Genomic DNA, 12640 nt, shown 5'->3' with positions numbered 1-12640 from the left:
TCGACATTTTTGAATGAAGAAAAATGCCATTATGTTATAACTCATTGTTTTCTATTAGTTATATAGCTATTAAACCACTACTTTTGTACTCTACAAAAAGATAAAGTGACAGCAATATCTAGACCTCTGTCGTATGAGAAGTTATTACTATTATTGTTGATGTGTCCAAGTGTTCCAGAATATTTATAAGCAATATTAACCATTGTCAAAAGCTAAATGTCTTATGGCAAGTGTACATATGTGTTCGGAACACTCAGACCTCTGACAGTTTCACCCCTAATACTGGTATAGAAAGCTTAGTGATACTAGGACCCGCTTATGTTCGCATCATTCTAGAACTATAATACTTTAGTTGCAGCAAAATATGATATCACATACATTATACATTCAACAAGTTGATAACTAAGTAAATACTTGGGGCCAATCAAATTAAGCAAAAAATTGTAATTTTAATTTTTTCTTGAAAATTAATCTAAACTATATACGGACTTGACGCAATACGGATAATGATGTCTAAATATGAGTATGCTTTTTGCTATTCATGCATCAATAATGAAAAGAAGCATACATCTTCAGCATTTGATTACATACTGTAGCAAGGGAAATAATTCATACTTAGTAAATAAAACAAATTACATCAAGATCTCTTCAGCGGTTTTCAAAATTTATTCATTGAAAATTTAAACAGGTGAACTTATTACAAGCAACGATGGTAGTAATGAATTACATATTTCTGAGGGAGGCAGTTGTATCAAAAATTTAGTATTTCCAAACTGTTTAAGAAAATTAGTTTGAAAACGAAATTGATTACGAGTCCCATTAGATGTATTATCATACCTAACTACGTTTCTGTCGGATTGTGAATTTTTTTTTAAAGTTTCATTATAGCCCCTTTATATAATATACATACAAATTTATGTATTTTGTGCTAAAAAATGGCTCTTACATGTAATTGTTGGTTTTGCTCATATTTAATTCTCATTTATAATACATAATAGGGACTTCACAAACACCTTTATTATTAGCACTGCCCATTCTAGCAACATGCTCGCATACACACGTACATGTATATAACAAGTCATTAGCACATACACATTGGAAAACACTTACACCTGCATTATTCGGATTTACCAAACACCTTTCCCACACTCACATAATTAGAATATCATAAACACACACTTTCAGATATCAAATGTATATCAGGAATTTACTATAAACATACGAATGCATATAATGTCCTCATTCTAACACCACACACGTAAAGATAACATAAAACTCTCTTCGATTTACATAATTATCTTTACATATAAATAACAAGTTTTTAGTACAATTTTTGGAGCTAGCCACCCAGAGCCTCAGTATTATCATCATTGCACTTTTGTAGGTGTCTGGAATATTTTTTTTAGGCACTGTCATTTCTTGTTATTGTTAATAAATCTATGTTAACTATTTATATGTCTTAAGTCATAAATTCCTCAGGCCGATAGTATAAACAACAACTAAATCCGAACTTGGATTGGTCCGATAACGCCGGGAAGTATTAAGCATATGTACGCAGAACAGGTGCACACGTTAGTACTCCACTCCAGTTACATATCCATAGTATTAGACACATACCTATCTTTGGTTTAGCAAACACCTCCCCTCGAACATGCATGTCAGCTCTTCCATTGTTTGTCAAGATGATACCATGTTAAGTTAAAGATGATTAGTCATAAATTATGAGTATCCATATACTCATTGAATGAGCATTTAAAGCTTCCGCTTTCTCTCACCCGTACGTATCTCGATAAAATCATATCAATTATTTAAAAAATAACTTATGTTAGTTAAAAATATTCAACTAACTTTTTTCAATTTCACAAATTGAACTGTAGCTTTCCAATATTTGTTACCTCATTGCATTTAATCACAATTTTATGTTGTATACCGTATTCTATCTTATTCTCTTTTCTATTCAAAACGTGTATGATGCATATACACGTACACCGCACATGTATACGATTCATAGGAATGAAAAGACTCGATACCTCTACCACCTAATGGATTAAATCACAGAGTAGTTTTCTCATTTGGATTATTTTCATTCAGTACTTTTGTAAAAATAACACTTCAGTATGTTTTTTTCTAAAAGTTCAGAAAAGATTAGGATAATTCGGTAGTTCATTTTATGGTATAAAAGAAGATCACCAAAATAGATGATTTTTATCATATTCAATTGTAATGGAGATTTCTTTCACATTATTACAATAGATATTTCTTTATTTACAAACACACAGACATAAAACATCATCAGCATGAATAATGACAAATAAATGAAATGGTTTTTTTTCATATACACAAACATGTAAATACCCCAGAACATGAATACATTGGAAAGCTGCCAAGGTTTGGGCCTTGGGGTCAGCCTTCAAAATATAAACAATGTCCCCACACGGGCCCACACAACTGGCAAATGTTACACATCTCATACTCTCTAACATAAACATTACCACATAACAATAACACAAACAACTTACACTCATCCTCTCATCAGGTCAATAAATGATAAATAGTTAACAGTATTATGAAATTGCTTGGAATTTTTTGTTTTTGATCAGTTGTTTAAATACCAAATATAATGTTCTTGATATTTTGGGTTAGATTTATTTGTGTTATTTCTAATACCCAAAGTTCAATGTTCCTCCAGATTCTTATAACTTTCTCGCAGTTCCAAGGTATGTGTTCTTAAGTTTCTTTCTGATAGTTACAAAGATTTTAATTGTCATCTGGAGTTTTGTTTATTAATTCTAAACAGTAGTTTTTATTCTATCCTGTGGCCTGAACTGAAATCAATGTAAAAGTATTTCTTTTTTTGTGGTGAATGGAACTGTTTATCAATGCTTTTTCCAAGCTTATGGTGTGTATGGTGTTGTTGTTTTTTCTTTCCATTTTATCTCTGTTGCGTTACTTGAGATATTTGTTTTGGATGGGGGTATATAGCCAACCATTTGGATGTATATCCAACCGTTTGACTATATGGTGGCGTAATTGGTTCCCCATCTTTGTATAAAGGGGTTCTAAATATAAGTCCCATTTTATGTAACAGATCACTTTGTACAAGTTTGTACAAAAAAGTAAAGATGAAATTTATTCGTCATTTAGAAGATTTAATAAATGACATTTTTCACTTTCAATCTTGATTCTGTTATGTTTTTAATCTTTATACAAACAGAGCACATCCACACCTATCTTGATGCATAGCTAAATTTGTTTTATGTAATGTTTTATACATTTCTTGGCTTCCCTTTTTTGTTTTTAAGTATTATCTTTATGTGGTAAGGTATATCAATGGTCTCACTATATATTGATCTTCCAGAACTGCTTGCAAATATATGTTAGTTAAAGCTGGATTTTTCGACTTCATTTTGACAATATTTCTTAACGAAATGATAACGCACGGTTTTGTGTTTTATTGCATGACTGTGTTTCCCCACCGATTGGCCGATTCCAGCATTTTTCAAGGCACAAACATTATATTAATCCAAAACCATTGCTCCTTCATCTAGGGTATGGTAGGTTTGACAGGAATTACAATCAGGCAACAATACACTAACCTCACAGCAACAATACAATGACGTCACGGCAACAATATAATGGCGTCATTTCGACAATTCAATAACGTTAAAGCATTGTGTTGCATTGATGCAACATTAATGTAAGAGACATAAGAGAACCTGGGTAAGAGCAAAATGTTCATTCATCCACTCGGATGACTGGGGGAACTCAACGATCGGGGTCAGATTATGTCACACTAATTACTACTGGTACACGTAATCTTTAACATTAAGTTTGATATTCATATTCATAAAATGAATAGTATGACTATTGGCGCGGTCATTGAACTGATCATTATTTGAACACCTGGACCTGAATAAATAAATAAGTAAATGATAGGAAAACAGTAATAGTCCGCTGCATTGAGGATGTGGCAGAAAACCAGCAAGCGAATCTCTAGGTGATATTCTTGTCCAATCCTCCGCAGAGCCTCCTGTTAGACAAGCAATATTATTATATCTCGCTTTTATTTACACTGATATCAATGGACTGAACGTTACCATGTGGCATGCTATAACTGATACATTTCCCCGAAACAGCAGTACGAGGCCGACAACCCCGGGTCGATAACCCCGGGACGATAACCTTTCGCGGGCCCCATTATGACGTCATACATTTTTATGCAGTATAAGGACGACATCCCCGGTGTGATATATGAAAATTGTTTTAAAAATGTTGATTTTTTATGTTTCAATATGTTGATTAGATAATCGAGCAAATTTACATTTGTTTAGTTCGTTCGGTATAATAAAATAATTCTGGCTCTTTGTATCGAGCTCTTTCCACAGAGGGCCATTACTGTTAATATCATCCCTCGCCTTGGACATTTCTCAAAATATATTTCCTTTTTAAACCATGTTTTTAATGATTTGAATATAAGTAGTTAAATTGTGCATTAATTCTATTGTAATTATGATTAAACTTTCTCATTTTTCATGTCAGTTACTGCCGTTGAACCCCATCTGTGGAAGACAAAAATACTTCACTACCTTAACGAGTGTTGATTACATTGAATGTACTGACACAGCCAGTAATCCGCATCTTACTCACCTTACGCGGGCGTTGATTGGCTTACACTGAGTAGGCGGGAAATAAACATACACATGTCCACATTCATCAACAACACAGAAATAGGTATTCGGAATATCCAGAGGAACCATAATATCGACAGCATATCCTATTTGTCGTTTGGCCGAACGAATTCAGATTACAAGTAGAACTGTCACTACTCTAACCTGAAAGAAGCTTCCTAGTAACTGATCAACCAAGTTCGACTTCTCCTTACGTGAGGAACCCCCTGTACACAGTCGGACACACGTGCCCAGCAATACGGCGTCCTTGAACCCCCACCTACTTTAGCGAACTGTCAATGAGGAAACGTTATTCTCTCCGAATCTTGCGGTGTATTTGTATTGGATAATGTACTATTGATACTGTTCGTAATATCTTTATACTTTCATCGTCCACATGTAGGGTACAACGGTAGATATGAATGAAACGTTTTCCCTTATATCAAATCAAATAACAGATAGTGATTATACTATAACATGAAAGCGTTAGGAAAATGTTATGAAATAAATCAGCCTATTTTCTGAAGGATATGATGATTTATTAACCCTTCAAAGTAGATTATCCTCAGCCGAGGAAATATACTTTCTATGATGGAGAAATCATTGTATTCTACTGATTACAGTACGTTAGTTGCATATCATGTCATTACGTGCACACCTGAAGAGTGCATGGAAACATTACTATAGAGAAAAATGATTTGTGTTACCTGAAAGTGTGTCACGGTACTGAGCTACACAATACCCCTTTGTTTGTGTGAGGAATAGTATTAAATGTCTAAATTATTTAAATGATTAAATGTATGCAAAGTCCCCTCCACTAGCAAAAAAATATATTCTATTAATAGTGATATGTACTTTACGTAACAAACCTGAACCATCCGAATAGCTATCAACACTACTTATTGCGACTAACTGTCGTGTCTCTGTACTTCTGATGACATCAGTGGGTATGTTTTAATTGGCTTGGACCCTGACAGTCACGTGGCATTTCAGTGTTCTCTGGTGGATCATTCAGGATATTATTTTGGTTTGTTTCGTAGGATTATGAAAAAAGCCGAGCCCATTGATATAAAGGAGCGATAAATGTGATCAAAATGTAAAACAAGTAAGTATTTTGTGTATTCAAATAAAATTGAACGTGTTATTTACCTTAGAATCTACCGAGTAATATCGCCATTTTGGACACCTAGCCAATAGCCATATGATATTGTTTTAATATAAATCAATTATCATGTGATCGATCATATTCGATTGCTCCATATATCTGGTTGTAATGTATGATGGCTGTGATTATATCGACACATTAAAATCTCTTTAACAGCAAATTTTACTTATAATTGAACCATGCACAAAGGCCAAATAATGTAACTAAATAACATCCGCATTCCAAAGGACAAGATTTCAACAGTATCGCCGGATGTACTACATGTAGATACCATGCGATAGATATTGTCCAAATGTAGCATGGAGTAGTTACTCACGTACAGGCGAAGATAAAATATTTATAAGACGAACCATGAAAACAAGTTTTAATATATATTGTATACTGTACATCGTTTAAAAGCTAACAAATTAAGTTGGCAATGGTAAAACATTTTACCGTGAATACAAACGTTAAAAATAGAATTTCTTGGTATTACCTGCTTCATGTGAACTGTATACGTACCATTTGCATACTTTAAAAGATATATCACAGGGAGAACATATCCATAATATTGAGTAATAAATAATGACAAATGTAAGCACTTACATTGTATCTTCATAATATCGTTTTTAACAGTTATTAGTCAACAGACAGGTATAACAGTACGGTAGTTGTTAACATGATCACTAGCACGAAGATGATGATTGTATTTAAAATAAAGCAAGGTCGTACTTTACTTTAAGACATGTTTTATATATTCATATCAGTGTCAAAACAAAGATCATAGCTTTTTTGATATATTGTGAAGTCACGGTGATATAAAAGCCATTGGAAAAAGGTTTACAATCGCATCGCAATTTAGGCACTTTCCTACAGCTAAGCATTCTGCAATTAAAGCTTTTCGACTCTTTCATTTTGTGTATTCAATAGTACCTACATAATGCGGTAGGGCAATGTTTGTCTACATATATTTTCCATTTAGAAAACATAACACTTCTTTGACTGGCTTAATTATTTCCTATCATTCATTTAGGATGATGTTAAGTTATGTTACTTTCACATTTTAGAGGGAAAAAAGATTTAGAATTAGATTTAAGAGCGTTTTATTTGTAACCCATTCCTGATTTTATAATGTTAACATTTTAATCATTGTAGAACAATATGATGTGTAAAGACGGTACATGGATGTCGTAATTCCAAATTTCTATCAACAGCATTGTATCATAACATGGGTCTCGGGAGAATCAAAAAGCTTTAATATATACCAATTCCCTACAAGAAACCCGTAAAATACAAACACTATCTTACATACAAACTGAACAATGAAACGGACTATAACAACATTAAACACACGCAAACCGAAAGTGGAGACAAAAATCCGATCCCCACGTACACTAATAAATGCCGTGCTTATTTTCGATCCTCGAACACCTCTCTGAGCCATGCTTTGCAGCAATGACAGATTAATCATTGAACGGTGTGTTCCCTTGAGAACCAAACATTTTGACAGTGCAATAGTGTGGTGGTATTCAGATGAAAGAGTGATATATTAGTCGGAATTGTCAACATATAGGTTAGAACACTTGACCATATCCTGACTGATTTAGATACACAGGCATGTATATATATATATCATTATATAACACTGAGCTCATGTTTGTAAGCCTTGGGCCTGTGAAATGATCAAACTATTGAGCCAAATTAGTTAGCTCCATGTTATCTCACTCAAGGTTTAGACATGTGGAACGGAGTGGATCGGTCATATCAACCCACGTCGTCAGAGACGGAAGGGGTTACCCAACAACAGTCTGCAGAAGAAGAGCATACCGCAGAGGACCAAAACGATAATGCAGATGAAAATAAAAAATCTTGGCTTTACCAGGAAGTTGTGGATCTGTAAGTACTAGCAATACACATTTCATCATATGTTACTGTTAATATTACAGTACAGATAGATACATTAAAATAAAAAATAGAAACAAGATGAGATTAGGTTTTATCTAAATTCGATTTCTAGAAAAAAATGTATTGCAAAAAAATTTCAATTTATGACAAGACAAAACATGCTAATACCTGTATAAGCGTCTTTGCTATTTAAACCTATATCCTAACATTAGTCATACAAACAAGAAATATAGCATCAACACATTTGCTCTAGCCAAGAACTGTCATGTAAGAAGATTATGGCATCATCAAACTGATTCTGATATTGTTTATTAAATGAACTATACGATTTTTACGAATATATTGGATCAAGAAACACCTCCTTTTGCAAAGAATAATTATATGTACATTATACATGCTAAATGAACAATGACTTTCTATTAGTATATTTTAAGAAAAAAGTATTAATTAGTACAATTGATAAATCTTAAGGATATTTCATATAATTATAACTTACGTTACTATCTTGATTATATATCTGAATAACAATGTTTTGATATATTTATGTTAGAATGCAAAATAAGTTTTATCGCACCCTACCGTGGTCTTCTGTATGCTTTTATTGAGAGTTATAACATATTAAATGCTGGATCTTTTTCACCAGCACCGTCAGATTCTATGTTACTACATCTGAATTTATCAAATACTTATGTCTAGCAAACCACGCAAGAAAGAGTTTAAGAGACAGCAGCAATGTTGAAAGTCATATGTATTGTTATATCTTGAAGTGACCAAGGACATGCTGAGGGGGTGGAAGATGAAGAAAAGATCAGTGAAATGTCCATCCCTGAATGTCAAAGTGAACAAACAGAAGACAAATCCACATCAACCATATTTAATGGCAAATCTTTCAATGGCATGAGAGTGTGGTATCTCTCAACATACACATGCCAGGAAATGATGCGCGAAATATTGAAAAATAGGAATCCTTTTGGAAAATCCGATGAACACTTGAGAAAACTTTTAAGATTAGAAGATCGAAAAACTAAATTTGAAAGTGAATGCAAACAACTGTATAATATGCATAAAGACTGCTTATACAAAAGTGATATTTCTTACGAACATTTAGACGTGACCTTGATGTATGTAATTGCAAGAAATTTTCTTACTGATGAAATTTTAATTCAACCAAGCATATGGAACACAAAACCTCTGAAATCAGATTTCAGCCTTCAGGCATGTGTTGACAAACTTCGACAGTTTCGTAATCACATTTCGCACATTGAACTATCGCATGTGCCAGCTGATGATGAGTTTCAACAGAAATGCAGGGATATCAAACAAGTTTTCGAAGCTGTGGAAAAGTGCATTGGACTACAGCCGACGTATGGCAGGAAAGTAGACCGTATCATGTATGCATGTAAACCAACAGATGTTGAAAAACTGGAAAAAGAACTTTTGGAAGCAGGTATTTATATTTTCCTTTCCATACCAGAATACTAATACATGTACTTAAATAGCGTTTATGTTTCTGCATTTTTAGTCTAAACGAGCCATCCGGCATACATTTTGTTTGTCCTGGGTTTGCCTCCGCTTACCGGTTACTCTTGATATAAAATTGCTGATCAGCATTTTGATTCTACTATATTTGTTTTGCCAAATTAGTTGTCTATTGTTCATTTCACTACCTGAACCTTGACCGAAGATCTTCGCCGTGTTTCAACCGATCTCATTGAGGCCCAGTAGTTTTTTTTATAAAAACAAATATATACTGTAGCTGTGTCTTCTTAATCTACAATTGAAAGTTATAATTAAAAAAAGAGTACTTTAATTCACTTCACTGATTTAATTAAATTATTATCTTCTACATATTCAAGTGATTGTCTTTGACACATTTTACATGATAGCGTTAGAAACAAGATATTTAGCTTATCTTGATTAAACTATATTATTATGCTTTATTTTAATATTTGATTTCTGTTCGGAGATCTACTAACATTTGATGATCTTAAAGGACTTTATAATCATATAAAGCTGTATTATTTGGATCGGCATTTTAATCAACACTCTTTGCAAAAATCTTGATAAGCTCTATCTTATTTGAGTTTTTAAATCTTGTCCGGACATCTTCCCACACACTTTGACAATATCTTTTACTACATTTTATTGACAAATGTGTGAGTTTGTGTACAGTATACTTGTAAATAAATAGGATGTGAGTTCAAAGTCTAGAGAATGGTAAACAATAGCTTGTCAAAGTTAATATTTATAAATTGATATAAATTAAAGGATTGATATACGATGGTTTATTTTGTTTAATCTAATGTTATTATAATAGTTCCCCAATTTAACATAGTATTAACTAATGTGAAATAGTATAGATACATATTGGTGTAATGATGTGCATGTAATGTTATCCTTATATGGAGAGGACTTTAAGAGGCTATGCCTGTTGCCAAAATCCTATGGTCGCAAAGATCAGTGCAATAAGATACGAATGATGATTGACAAGTTGTGAGCTTTGTTTTGAAAGAGTTACTCAAAGATGTCCTTTTTATGCCATACTACTCCCTGACTTTATAAGGTCATGAACCCACGGACTAGTCACATTTGGTTAGCACTCTAACGTAAACAAGACGCGCGGCATTTGTAAAATGGTCAAAATCAGTGAAAGAGCAGTGATCCAATATTTGCATAAAAAAGGTTTAACACTTATATTGATATCCAAAATGATATGGTAGCAACACAAGGGAAAGATGCCCCTTTATATGCTACAGTTAAAAGGTGGATGGCGGAATTTAAGCGCCGCAAACAGAGACTTGAGGAGGATCCCCCGTCAAGGAAGGCCTGTCAATGTTGCAACCCCAGAAATGGTCAATAAAATTCACGATATTGTAATGATTGACGGATGAGTCACAGAAAGATATATAGCCAGTAGAGTTAAAGCTGACAGTGCAAGTTAAAAAGCATCCAATTAAGATTTAAAAAAAAAAAATACATGTACAGATTTCCAAAAATCGTATCCGAGACAATCCCCAGTTATGATAGTGTCGTATCTAAGGACGGGCAGACATTTTCCCTTTTTTGTTATGCGTGGATACGAACCGCTATAGAAGCGCGTGCATTCATTGAGACAAGTATCAGTCTATCGATACATACGCATAGCGACACATCTCTCAATTATACATAGTATACGTTCTCAATACACACACCAATGAGTTTTTGTTCACATTGTACGCAATTGCGGAACTTGAATATTGAATTTGAAGAGGTAAATTTATATATACACATATATTTTATTTTACAATAAAAGAAAGAAAAGAAAGTATTGACAATACAAAATATTTGGGCCTCAACAAAACATGCACCTAATGAAATTATAAACAGAGTAAATATGCGTAAATTCCTACATGAGTCTTTCCATTGGGATATGCAGCAAGAACAACTTTACAACTGTTACAGTATTGTATCCATAGTTTCCATCGAAATATTTTCCGTGTCTTCATACTAGTTGGGCGACACCTGAAGGATGTCACAGAAAGAATGAAGCGTAGTGAGGGGCGTTAACTCTGTTCGGCACTTTTCATCAAAATCGCTCAATATCTATTTCAACCAATAATAGGACTATGTGTTAATTGTTAGGTCGCGAGGGCCGGGTGGTTAAGGTGTCCCAACATTTTATCACAAGGGTAGCCTAGCTGTCCAACTCAGGGTTGGGAGTTCGAAACCCACGTGACGTGGGGCAGTTACCTGGTACTGACCGTAGGTCTGTGGTTTTTCTCCGGGTACTCCAGCTTTTCCACCACCACCAAAACCAGGCAGGTCCTTAAATGACCCTGGCTTTTAATAGGACGTTAAACAAAAATAAGTGAAACTGTCTTGTTGCTAAGGAAATGAATCCCATACAGCTGAATTTGCTGTCCCATAATACCCCTATTTCATTGAATTCAAACAATATCTAAATTTGGACCATTCAGAGGCCAGGAAATGATGACTATTTTGGTAAAACTTGAAAATGAGGTGACCAGAGGGACAGTGTCCCATGATGTACCTACATATCAAATTTCATTTAAATCAGACAATATCTTAATTTAGACCAATCAGAGGCTGGGAAACCATTTCAAATGGCTGTCATTTTCTTTAAAAAATGTTTAAAGTGAGGTTACAAGTAACTGGTGTCCCATGATGTAGTCTACCCACATACCGAATTTCATAGCAATTCGACAATATCTACATTTGGACAAATATCCTCGAAAAAATAGGATAAACTCTTTCAGATAGGAATATCCAAGATTTGATGGGAATCGAATCGCCCCGATATCAATCTTGGAGAAAATTGTTAATTAATCACACTTGCGCAAGGAAAATCCCTTTTTTGTATGAATTCCCCAGTCGAGCATAATGATACAAATGAGAGAAGGAAAATTGTTTGTGTGTTTGACATAGCCATTTCATTAAATTGATATTTTGAGACTTTCCCCATAGTTCAAAGTCAGTATCAGTGTCTTTGTCAGTGGTTCATGTCGAGCAAATTGGGAAATTGTCTTTTTTGTTTACTTGAAAATTTTGCAACTTCTTCAGTAGTTTTGGAAACTAATAAGTTCATGATCGATCATCATCATATCGATAATTGATCGATCATGAATAGAACTTTAGGAAAATAAAAGCATTAATATATATATATGACTAGTACATTATAATTACCCAGGTAATTTAATATCAAGAACAGGTGAGCGAGTTATCTCCCTTTTTCTATCACTGATGAAAATTAGGTAATGAGCAATGTTTTAAAATGTTTTATGTGAATTTGAACAATAGTTCATGTGAAGGAAGCTTAACCATGCATAATAAATCACGTTTTTATTTTCAAATAACTTTTTTCAGCCTTTTATGAGGTAGCAGTGTACACCAGTTTGCCCAGTTTCTGAAAATATATATATTTGCT

General features: G+C 33.7%; 1 protein-coding gene across 1 annotated transcript in view; it reads left to right on the top strand.

Moving 5' to 3' along the window:
- Positions 1–4364: 4364 nt before the first annotated feature.
- Positions 4365–12640, top strand: part of LOC117344596 — a gene marked incomplete in the record, with an annotated part of 17621 nt that continues 9345 nt past the window's right edge. The window contains 3 exon segments of the mRNA XM_033907399.1: positions 4365–5772; positions 7542–7707; positions 8484–9163. Of these exon segments, the coding sequence (XP_033763290.1) occupies positions 7550–7707; positions 8484–9163 (838 nt within the window).

The sequence above is a fragment of the Pecten maximus genome, chromosome 16 (assembly GCF_902652985.1).
Source record: "Pecten maximus chromosome 16, xPecMax1.1, whole genome shotgun sequence".
NCBI classification, from domain to species: domain Eukaryota; kingdom Metazoa; phylum Mollusca; class Bivalvia; order Pectinida; family Pectinidae; genus Pecten; species Pecten maximus.
This window is presented reverse-complemented; position numbering and strand designations above follow the sequence as displayed.